Source organism: Aythya ferina (assembly GCF_964211825.1).
Source record: "Aythya ferina genome assembly, chromosome: 2".
Classification (NCBI taxonomy): domain Eukaryota; kingdom Metazoa; phylum Chordata; class Aves; order Anseriformes; family Anatidae; genus Aythya; species Aythya ferina.
The window spans coordinates 70,443,265-70,455,780 of NC_140297.1; the positions used below are offsets into that span (position 1 = coordinate 70,443,265).

Genomic DNA, 12,516 nt, shown 5'->3' on the forward strand with positions numbered 1-12,516 from the left:
CATCATATGGAGTAGGGATTTTTTTCCTTTTTTTTAAATAAAAAAAAGGAAAACAGCAACCAACTTTTAAATCAGTGAAATGTTCCTGGTACTTCACTTTACTGTCTGTCAAGAACCTTTGGTTCTGTTCAGTCTAAAAATGTGTAAGAAAATCCACAATGAAAGCTAAGTGTTGTACTGGCAGATGTATTAGATCAATGTATATTCTTCTGCCTTAAAGGAAGCCTTTATTACCATGTTTTTAACAACTTTCTAGTGAAGCACAATGCCATGAGTTTCTTGTATAAAATCGAAGTGGTACAATTGTTTACACTGAGATTTTTCTAAATAAAAACTTTTTAAAAAAGCAGTCTTTCTATAAATGATACAGCACAATGAATATACAGTGACAAGTGCAATAAATTATAGCTTGTATTTACAAGAAGCCTTTTAAATGCAAGAATCAGAGGTAAGTGCATTTAATACGCATTTAATATTGATCAAAACAATTTGCTATTAGCTTCTGCTAGACAAACTGTGGCTACCATGTGATTGTATCCTTTATACCAGTTTGTTAGTTGCGTGAGTCGAAGGGGAAAAGTTGGCCAAATACTTGAGTAAGTAAATTGCTGACATTCTTTCTTCCTGTAAATAAATTGTCCAGCTAGAGAATGAATGGCCCCTAAACTTTTACATCTGAATTACAGCTAGAGAAGTGTCCTGACTTCCTTCCTGAGTAAGTGGTAGTAGATGAGGCAGCTCCATGTGCGGAGTGGAAGGAAGTTGCGTAAGAACAAGTGTATAAACCTAGACTGCCTAGTCAAATACTGAACTGAAAAGACCAGTCAGGGTCCAACTTCATGCTAGTATTTCTAACACAGGGGGCAGCCAAGCCATCTCACGCTTGCAGCATCAGATTTAAACTGCTTGGAGACCAAGGGACTCAAAACGTTTGCTTTGGCACAATTTAAGATGCACATATCATGACAGGTTTCAAGAGGATACCAACAGTATAGGTGTGGTAATATGAGTCCTTCTAGACAAAAGGCAATTCCTAGCCTTAGGCATTACATATTATTTTGTACATGATGTATGCTCTAAGTCTGATGTACTAACATTTCTTTAGCATCCCTTTCCCTCCCCCCCGAAAAGACTCACTGCTTTAGGGTATCCATCTGGTAAAACTGCAGCACACATCCAAGCAACTGATAAGGCCAAGCTGCTATGTGAGATTAAGACCATCCCAGCCAAGTAAAGCATGTGTGCAGGCATATTGCTGCTTTGCAAGCCCTGGCTCTGCGGAGCTGAGTGGCTGCTGCAGCGTCGGGTTGGGTTTTAAGAATTCCAGCTGTTCGCTCATGCCACAGTGTGCGGTTCCCCAAGCCCTTTTCTTGCACAAGGCACATAAATGGTGTTCGGAAAGCTATTTTGTCAACGTTTTTTTCCCCCCAAGATCAGGTAGTTCATCGAAGTACAGAAGGTAGTATGGAAGTTCATGGTAGAATCACAGAGTCCACGTGAAGACTGTTTGTCAGTGACATCCACAAGCTCTTACTACCATATTCCTGTATTTCTTCAAGATTACATTGGAATTATCATCGAAATAAAGAACTGATATGGCATTTAGTTTGGTAGGTGCACAACATGGTTTGGGAACGTAATCGGGATTCATAAGATGAACCTGTTGTCAAAAAGAAAACACAATTGATACAATGGTAACTTTGAGAAATTCACTTATGGCTTTGGGACAGATCTTTCTGAAGACTTACCAGAGTCTGTACGATGGCATGATTGGTTGCATTCATATGTGCGTTGAGTGGAAATGAGCACTCCCCATCACAGTAGTTGGCTGCATAGCCCTTTGGAGCTATTATCCAGTCCTTTTTAGGAAACAAACAGAACTTGATTGAAATTAAAAAGTTGCCAGCTTCTACAGACAACTGGATGCAATTAAGAGCAGCTGAAAATTTTCCACTAACTTTGTCTTGAGGGTGAAAATGTGTTTTCACTGAAAGTTGTTTTTTTTTCTTTTTTTTTTTTTTTTTTTTTTTTTTTAGTAAGCTGTGACTTTTCCATGGACACACTGATTTTAATGTCCAAAGAATGGTGCATTGCTACGCACAGCTTAACTGCCACAAACTAAAACAGTTTTATTTCTAAAGCTGCTGCTGTGGTGCCTTGTGAGGATTGTGGTTTGGATGCCTTCACGTTCCAATGTTTCCTGCAGGTTAGGCCTGCTGGCTGAACTACCTTTCCTAGGGTCAGTGTAGGAAGTTTCATCTGTCTAACTTCACTGCTGCCGCACTCCCACACGAGGGGAAGGACAGGCTGCCTGAGCGGCAGGTGGCAGGGGACCCTTTGGCAATAAGCAGAAAGCTGTGAAAGGAGGGGATGCTTTGCCATACAGATAATGCAAAGAATTTACAGATTTTTCTCCTGCTGCTACAAAAGAGCCAAAAGTAAATTAAAATAGAAAAAGAAATTGGCCTGTGTGCTAATAGTGCAGAAAGGTGGTTTTAAAGAGCCCTCATTAGTTAACAAGAAACGTTTTTCTTCCATCAGTATCAGGCTCTGCTATCACCCTACAGGATGAAGCACTCACTGGTGCTCTTCTTAAGAGTCTTTCTCCTTTAGAGTATTTCTTTAGAGTATTTCTACTTTAGAGTATTTCTCCTTTACCTGACACTATGTACCTGTGGTAGCATGAATTTTGCTATAGCAGTAACTAGGCAGCCAGCAAATGTTACCACAGCTTTACTAAGTCTGCTGTGTGATTGCTGACGTGAGGATTCTTGGGCATATCAAAACTACCCCTTCCTTTTACAGCTCATCACCCCTTCGTTTTACTTGCTCACCAATAATTTGCTCCTGGGTAAGAGAGCTGCTCTTCATAAAACAGTCACTCTCTTGATACAGAAGCAAGTACTGGCTATGTAAATACATTTGTGGTTTAATGTGGTATATGGGAAGCACTGCAAAGGGCGTGGGGAGGTGTGACTTTGCTAGCTCTACACACACACAAAAAGTGTTGATTAAAAAAAAAAAAAAAAAAAAGGACATTCAGTGAAACGTGACAATAAATGATACTGGCTTGGCCCTAAATAAGTTGCCCTAAGGACCCCTCTAGACCTGCAGCATTACAACTAAAACCAATCTTTGGTCTAACTACTACAGTCAGTGCTAGCCCCCTTGGGGGCACAGGTAAAAACAAAGCTGATCTCTAGAAAAACTTGATTTCATTAAAACTAGTACTTAAACCATTTTTTCCTTATCATTAGAAGCGCACAGATAGGAGCCCTTGCTGTGACTCCCGTGAGTGACAGAGAATGACCAGGTATTTGAATCTTATAAAGTATCAAACTTCCTCTGGATTCTATCCAATAGCACAGCTATCAATATTTATTTGCCCTTCACTATGACTGGTTTTAATGGGGAGGCACAAGGGACATTTTAAAGCATAATGGCAGCCTCGAGTGGAATTACCATGACACTGTTTAGATAACATTTCATAACAAAATGTCTGGTTTACCCAGAGAGAAACATCACACACCTGCCATCCCAAGTCTTGGAAGCTCACGTAAAGTTCATGCTTCCTGCACGCTGTTTTTAAGTCACTGCTGTTGTAATCTGTTAAAATAAAATAAAATAAAATAAAATAAAATAAAATAAAATAAAGAACAAAACAGGAATTTAGGAGATAAAACAGTCTGGAACACACAGCTGGGCAGATGTGTGCACTGCGGGCTCAGCAGCAAGGAACAGCATGCTCCCATCAGCAGCCCAGAGGAGAAGGGTGTTGAGGGACATCCAAAGCAGGCCTGAAGTTTTTAAGATGCCTGTGGGAATAGCGGCACCCACGTAACAGTGACTCCGTTACAACTCCTTCAGTCTCCCTTAAAAACCTGACAAGCAGTGCTCAGAAAACACCTCCCCTAAAATCATTTCTTAAAATTAAATCTCTGCTCCTTCAGCCCGGCACGTGCCACATCCCTGCTGCATGCTCACGGTTCCAGTGTGCACTGCCCCGGGGGATACGCTCAAAATGCACAGAGTTTCCAAGAGCAATATAGAGGCTCCTCGCCACCCTGTACCTGTTAGAAGACATCCTTGCACAGCTCTGATGTCCTGTAGCCAGCAAAGCCACATGCCCTGTCTCAGTCTGTGCCTTCCCCCAAGCCTACCCCAAGCATGGCTCCACATAGTACCTCTGCTCTCAGACCTGTATCATCCACACTCTGTAAAACTCCTTCCCAGAACCCACCAAACCTCTCTGGCAACACGTTTATCTGCAGTTGACACAGGATTTGACAAGCTCTCACCGTTAACTTGCTTCCTGATGCCAACATTGTATACAGAGAAGCATGGTGTACCAAGCCCTGACCCTTACCGCAGCGATGTTTCGACCGTGCAGAAGCTGCTCCGACAGCCCTACAAAATGCAGCTTTTGAACAGTGAGTGGAATTTCCCATCTATATTTGGAAAGAGAGGCGGCTTCGCATGCGAACACCTGGGACCGCGGCGAAGGGAGGACTTTAGCTGTGACAGAGGGGCCTTTCACTCCCCGATGGCTGCCCAGATCCAGCCTGGACAGGCGGTGGCTGAGCATCTCCCCCACAGTGAGAGGCAACCCTCACGCCCAAGAGCATGTGGGAGGGCAAAGAAAAAGCAACAGCCACGATGGGAAGCAAAAGAGCTGGTGTCAAGCATGGTGGGAGCCTGGCTCCCCATGCATGCAGTGACACCGATGTGCTCGTCCTGCAGGCAGAGCCTGGAGCTGGACCAGGCCTCCCAGCGTTTCCACCCAGCGCTTCACCAGACACGCTGCCGCACGCAGGCCGATGCCACACACGGATGCTGATGCCTTGCCCCAGCCAAGCAGCCCCCCGGCGCCCCTAACACTGCGTGAAAGGGCACGGTCCCAGCGCAGCTTTCCACAAGTGTGGCAGCTGGGATAGAAAAATATTTTTAGTGACTTTTTCCTTGGCTCTGAATAAGCCTTTCTTTTTCTTCTTCTTCTCTTCCCCCTCACCCCCCAAGTTTGGGAACTACAAATGCAAATATTTATTCAGAAGAAAAAATATAATACTAAAAGCACATCCAACTGACATTAAGGGCAGCCCAGTGTTACAGCTGGGTACAGTTAACACTGAGGTCTGAAAAAAAAAACTTACACCTCAAAACAAACCTAGACTCCAAACCACCAAAGATTAGAGAGCTGTTTTTAGAAGCAGTTTGGGTTTTAAACTTTCAGGATTGCATTTCAGGCCTTCAATAGCTTTGCTTCAATCACGAACCAGGTGAGCAGAGCTGGCTAACAGTCTGCTGCCACATAAACACACACTATTTCAGCAGTGCCTGGTAGCAAGGATGGAGGAAGGCCTTTCTGTTCAAGCTTTCCACTTTCAAACCAGACATACCCAGCAGAAACCAGGGTGTGGGTTGTTTTTTGTTTGTTTGTTTGTTTGTTTTTTTCCAGATGAAACTTTTCAGTCCCTGAAATTTCTAGCGTGAGATGTTTCTAAATGATATTATTTCTCACAATGAGAAATGAAATGAGCAGAGGATATTTTTGGTGGTCAAAAGCTTTCATTTTAGTCCCTGAAAACATGACTTCATTGTTCTATGGGAAATATGCTGTTTGCTAGGGAAAGAACATCTGTATTTGACAGGGTGTTATGGCGGCTGGTTAGATGGCATTTATCTATTCATAACAAAGGACACAGAACTATGATATGTCCCAAATACAGCTACAATTTACCCTAATTAGCTATGGGAAAGGGGTGAAGTGAGGGAGGCAGAGACAACAGGAGTGGGAAGGAAGGCCGCAAGCAATCAGAAGTTCCAGAAAACAGAGGGGAAAAAATTGTTTAACAAATTATACCAAGCAGAACAATGTGTCCTCTCTCAGTGTGTCCTCTCACTCTGCGTAAAATTGCCCCTAAAAATCCTCAATGTCACCTAATTCATACCTTGCACTGCATGCCAGCTACTCTCTATCCCAGGTGGACACAGCCAGTCCTGCCTTCTCACTTGCCCAAACACAGAGCTCACCTACCTAAGTGTCAACATAATGAACATCCCTTTTCCTGGGATTTGCACTCTCCCACATATAACCCTTACCCCTTCTCTCCCACTTGTTATATTTTTTCTTACTGCATCTTGAGGATTTCTTTCAAAATCTTTCAGCTTCATGGTGGTGCCACATCCATCTGTCAAGCTCCAAATAGTCAGTGATTCCCAAACAAAGTACTGCAATGTTGCACTTCCCTTCCGCTGACCACCTTGACAATGGGGAGCTCTTCCATGGCGAATGTACAGCACCCGAGGTCTGTCACTCCAGGGATTTGCAGATTTGTCTTCCAGTTTGCATTACAGCTGGCAAATACTTGCAAGCAACATTGTCTGCATTCACGGGGAATTGCTTTTAGCCCAGCTTTAGGGATGCTACAAACCTTTAAAAACCTCTAAGCAGTGCTTTTACAGATAGAGGAAAAAATGCAGCAATACACAATGATCCATTTCTTATGGTTTGGGGCTTGGCACATGACCTAGAGACATGTACTCCCAATTATGACCCTGAAAAAAATGGGGTTTTGCCTGAGAGCTCAAGCACACTGATCTACTGAAGGTAGCCTTCACAGCACATTATCTTGACCCAGGAAAGCAGTGTCAGCTGCCCCAGTCCAGTGTGCTCAATGGCCCAAATTGCCATCCTCAGTGCAAGATGTTTCCCAGAGACATCCACTATCCCTGTGAGTTCATGGGGCTGCTTTGGGACTTCCTACAGGCCCACTGTGGGTTTAGCAAATTGTCTCTTCAGTATATTTGGGAATACCAGCTTGGCACTTGCAACAGGTTACAATAAATAAATAAATAAATAAATAAATAAATAAATAAATAAATAAAAGAACACCCCTTTTTCTGCACTCAAAAATAAGCCCTAGGGCAGGGCAGTTCCAGCAGAAGAGCTAGGGCGGCTCCTCTCCATGGGTGCCTGCTCCAAAGGCTGTCTGCCCTCACCAAGGATGCACCGTGACACAAGCCTGCCTTTCTGCCAGCACAGATGTTTCTCTTAAGGCTGGACACTGGCATTTCCATTGCTGAAAGGGGAGAGAGCATAGTCTGACCCTAATGATCTTCCTCCTACAGATAGTTGCACACGAACCTCAGATTTCTTATAACCTCTCCCACGTTAAGTGCTGGCAAAGAAGATATAAATATTTACTGAGGTTGATCTGCCTGAGAATACCCTCACTGCTCCCAAGGTGCCAGTTTACCAAATTCCACAGGGTAATTAATTGCCTCTGTCATCCCAAATAGCTCTGACAGAGGTCTCTGAGGCCAGCCCCTTCTTCTTGGTGTTTGACTTTGGTGATTTGTCCAGATAAAGCTGGTGTAAACCGATCACATAGTTAACAACAGCCCACTTCACATGAAAGTGGCCTGCCTGGGCGGGAAGAAGGGGAGATATGGGGCTGGAGAGGACACGCACGTTATGGCACATGGGCATGCTGGCTGCACCGCATCCGAGACCTCCATTAAATAGATTTTATGTGAGATAATGATGTTTATTAACAAGATCCTTGCCACTGTGAGAGCATTTGGCCTTACTTGCCTTCAGTGTATGCACGCACTGCCCTTTGAGGTATCGAGCTCCCACATACGCAGGGTAGCATGCCGGTAATGGAGTGCGGCACGCACACACAGTGCTGCATGGAAGTGTCACCTTGAGAGCTCCTCTGCTTCTCATCTTATCTTGGGGCCTCCAGGACTGTGTGAATCACAGAACCATAGAATATCCCAAGTTAAAAGGGACTCACAAGACTCCGAGACCAACTCCTGTCTCCACACAGGACTATCCAAAAATCAAACCATGTGTCTGAGAGTGCTGTCCAACACTTCTTGAACTCCAGCAGGCTTGGTGCTGTCACCACTTCCCTTGGAAGCCTGTCCCAGTACCCGACCACCCTCTCAGTGAAGAACCTCTCCCTAATCCCCAGCCTGACCCTCCCCTGTCCCAGCTCCATGCCATTCCCTCGGATCCTGTCACTGTCCCCAGAGAGCAGAGCTTAGCGCCTGCCCCTCTGCTCCCCTTGTGAGGGAGCTGCAGGCCGCCATGAGGCCTCTCCTCAGCCTGCTCTGCTCTGGGCTGAGCAAACCAAGGGACCTCAGCCACTTCTCATATGTCTTCCCTTCTAGACCTTTCACAATCTCCGTAGCCCTCCTTTGGAATCTGTCTAATAATGTTATTGTTCTTATACTGTGGTGCCCAAAACTGTACACAGTACTCAAGGTGAGACCGCACCAGAGCAGAATGGGACAATCCCTTCCCTTGACCAGCTAGGCATGCTGTGCTTGACTCACCCCAGGACATTGCTGGCCCTTATGGCTACCAGGGCACACTGCCGTCTCACATTCAACTTGTCATCAACCAGAACCCCCAGATCCATTTCCATAGGGCCGCTCTCTAGCCTCTCATCCCCCAGCCTGTACGTATAACCATCTGTACCCTTCCCAGGTGCAGATGTTATTAAACTTCATGCGCTGGTGATTGGCCAGCCCTCTAATTTGTGAAGATCTCTCTGCAAGTGAGTCTTGCTCAGAGCAGCATGAGCAGCCAGAAGCTGGATGTTTACACCACAACCTCTCAGTAAGGATGAGGCATGGAGTGGGATGTGCCTGAAGGATGACTTGTGGAAGAGAATGGTTAGTGCCACTGGGCAAGGAGATGGCCACACACACAAACCAGCTTTCAGGTAACCTACAGAGGAGCTGATCACACAGCACTAACGCTTGTTGGAGACTCCCCAGGTCTTCAGGTTAATAACAGGGTCAGCCCAGAGCATGGGCTGAGCCCACTGTAGACGTGGCATGGCAATGGCCTCCAGATCCTGGAGGCAACTGTAGAAAAACACCTGCACTCTCCTCCCACCCACATTGTGCCTCTGTGTCCTGGGCCTGAGATGACATGTGATTTTCTGCCTTAACGGCCAAAAATACTTCCTTTTCTTCCTGCTCATCCTCCTTCTGCAGAAGACCAGAGCTCGGCCCCAGGAATGCATTGACGCAGGACTCTATGTCAAAGCAGTTCATAACCATGGGGGTTACTCAGTTCTGCTTTATATAAGCCAGTTATAATTACGTGTTTATAATTCAGGGAAATGAGCATTCTTGGCGAAAAAATACAGACTATTTTCATTCTTATGCCACAGCCATAACCTTAGCCTCTGAGCACTTGGTACTGACTTCAGGACAAGAACTGCACATCACAGGAGACACAGCAGGGTCCCAGTCCTGCAGGCAGTAGCGTGCTTTAACAAAACCCTCTGGCTCACCAGATCTAGTGCCAGTCCAGCAGCACACTTCAAATGCTCCTAACAGCAGGACTTGAAATGCTTTCCATATTTTGAGAGTAAATAAGGCTTTTTTAAACACAGCACCCCAACCTAAATCACAGCATCATTTGGGAAAGGGGCTCACATAGAGGAGGGATGGTTCAATCCACAAAAAAAGCACCAACACCAACCAGCTGCCTGACTCACCATGAGAGAAACTGCCCTCAAGTCCTGATGGGTAGCACCAATCTCCCAGCTGGTAGAGTACGCACAAAAAATCTGATGAGATGCAAGATACAGTGAAAGAGGAAGATACGCAGGTGGGGAGTTGAGCAGGTGGGGTCCATGTGTGGTCCTGTACCCACCTTAGGTCCCAGTGTGTCTGGGTGCCCCCAGGAGGAAGGTGGCTGTCAGGGTAACCTCTGGGTTCATATTCTACATTGCCCTGTGGCAAAAGCTTCCCCAGTCCTGCTGTGCACATGTGGGGCATGTATGTAGGAACCCACCCAACTAGAAAAGAAAAAAAATCCCTGCAATCTTTTTAATGTTAAAAACCCACACTGGTCCATAGAGCCGTCCCTGTGGGGTCGTCAGTGCCTCTTGGGCTATTAAATCAAACACTTCCTAAGGAGAACAGACTCTGAGAGAGTAACACTTTGAAAGGAAAATAAGCTGACGCTGTCTCTCTTTTCTAAACACAGAAACCAACCAAACATACATCTTAACTTTAAATTCCTCTCCTTTTCCCTGCCTTAAATCCACAGAGGCTCAACTATGCCTTGTTGACTACTGAACTGCCAAATTCCAAGTTTTACATTAAAGCTGTCTTTGAGTGAGAAGAGCTCAAAAAAAAAAAACAAAAAACATTTATGATCACACAACAGCCAGCTATTCCCCCCCCCCTTTTTTTTTTTTTAAATAATTTTATAATCTCATGCCTGTTGTAGTCAAGAAACCAGCAATATAAAAATGGCCCTTTTTGCCAAATATATCTGCTCCCTCTGGAGCTTGGAAACACATCTCCTGATTTAATTGTAGTAAAATCTTGCAAGAAGAAGCCTGCAGAGCTAAGGAGGTGAAGCTGGAGCCCATCCTGACTCTGCTACCAGCTCCTACACGAATAACAGTACCCACAGCTCTGGGCAGGGTGGTTGCTCATTCACTAGACCACGTGGACACCAGCTCCCCCACGTTTCCTCCCTACCCATGCTCCCCAGCTCTACTGCCGGTCTCAGAGAAAAAAGCCTCCAGTGCAGCACCACTGCCAGTCCTACCCATGACCCAGCAGCATGTGCATGACCACTGTGGTGCAGCCTGCCCACTGCCCGAGCACGCCAGAGCCAACGGGTTCACGCTGGTGAAGCTTTGGTGAGACTGGCTCATTTTCCCACAACAAAACTAACAACAAGACTAGCAAAACCACCTCTCTTCCTGGGGGTTTAGTCATGCCTAGATGCAGGAAAAGCAGGGATCCTACTGGAAAAGAAGGGGGCAGCATAAGCAAATTAATCAAGTAACCAGGAATTGGCTGAAATGTTTAAGAGGAAAGAAGGTACTCAATGAATGAAGTCCTGCAGTACTGTGACGTAGGGCAGAGCAGCTGCAAAGCAGTCAAAATGCACAAGGCAAGACTTTCTCAATTTTCATCAAAATTTCAGGGTTGTCCCACCAGCACATAGCAGCACTTGTAAGCTTGTACAACACAGCAACATGCAATCTTTCCACAGCAAACAGGCAAGCCTGCTTGCATGCCTGGAAATGAACCTCACCGTTTACACTATTGTTCCCACAAAGGGAAAAAAAATCTCATGCTGTTCTAAAAGGGTTTTTCCAAAGAAAACCAAATGATGACCCTGCTGGAAACATGTATGAGCAATATGATAGATCCCAGTGTACACTGAAATGGTATCTTTTAAATATAGCATTTCACATGGTGTGATTCTAGGCAAATATTGAATTTCATGGCTGTGACTTCACACAGGGGTCTGTATTCTACCCTGGGTTTGAAAACTCCTGTAAAATTACTTACGTGAGACTCCTACTCCCATCCCATCACAGGTACAACCTGTGCCCCCAAGGAGGGGCACCCCACCTCACATCCCCCTTCTTGCTTTTCCACACCAGTGCAAACAGGAACATCACAAGAGGAGGCCCCAGCTCCCAGACAGAGTGGGTGTTTCATGATTACCTGTGACAGTCGACACCCTGGAAACATCCTGAGCCTGGGTGGAGCGGTTTCGACTCTGCTGCCTGCGTCTGCTTGTTGCTGACCTAGTGGTCCGGACGTGGACTTCACTCACTTTGAAGAAGGCCACCATGAAAGGCTGCTTGTCATAAGGGCCATCTCGCCCTATAAGGCCTGCTTCTCTAGGATTTACACTGAAACCTTCAAATCAAATGGAAAATTGATTGTTAGAGGAACTACACAGTTGGATTGCTCTTTCCAGCGCTGCAGCATCCCAATAAACAGGATTTCCTCTCTTCTTGATCATGCTGTTTCTCTTTTAGCATTAAACCCCCCCCCCTTCTGCCACCATGACCTGTGGACATTTTTACAACAGCACCCCATCCACCATGGACAAAAAGTTCCACCATGGCATCTGGCTCTTTGGTACCCCCTATGAAATCTCTACTCCATTTTAGGCATGAAACAGGTATAGATATATATATATAAAACACAATGACTGTATGTCTCAGGACTGTTTAAGCAGCTGCCAGTGACTGTCTCAGTGGCTGTTTAAACACAAGGAGCAGAGATGGAGCTAGGAGACCTTTGGGGAAAGCAAGAGATGCTTTGGCCGGAGTACACAGATAGGTTCTCAGCACATTTGGGTAGGTGGAGGCTGGCACTGCATTTTCCTCAGGGAGAGCAGTTAACAGTCCTTCTGGTCTCATTTGACCCCACAGTTGTACCAAAATCCAGGATGGAGTGATAAGAAGAAAATATAAGGTTGGAGGCCAATTCCCACAGAAGGAAAATGTCATCATTGTCTTTAGTTGCCATCTGCTCACTTAGATCTTCTCCTTCCCTACTGCTTATCCTGCAACACTCAACTTCATACTGTCTTACATTCTCTCATTTTCTTTTCCACTTTTCAAATTTTCTGTGCTCTGTGAAGTGCCATCATTACAGCCACCCACATTAAATCTGGACGCTGCTAGCACCACTTCCAAACAGCATCCAGGAGGCTCATGAGATTAC

General features: G+C 45.4%; 1 protein-coding gene across 1 annotated transcript in view; it reads right to left on the reverse strand.

The window, feature by feature from the left end:
* Window positions 1-204: 204 nt before the first annotated feature.
* The window catches only part of BMP6 (bone morphogenetic protein 6), a 90,785-nt gene continuing 78,473 nt past the window's right edge, over window positions 205-12,516 (reverse strand). Inside the window, exons 4-7 of the mRNA XM_084508774.1 lie at window positions 11,503-11,700; window positions 3,530-3,606; window positions 1,749-1,859; window positions 205-1,660 (exon numbers count right to left, since the gene is read on the reverse strand). Coding sequence (XP_084364900.1) covers window positions 1,511-1,660; window positions 1,749-1,859; window positions 3,530-3,606; window positions 11,503-11,700 — 536 coding nt within the window. The 3' untranslated portion in view covers window positions 205-1,510. The remainder of the gene's footprint in view (window positions 1,661-1,748; window positions 1,860-3,529; window positions 3,607-11,502; window positions 11,701-12,516) is intronic.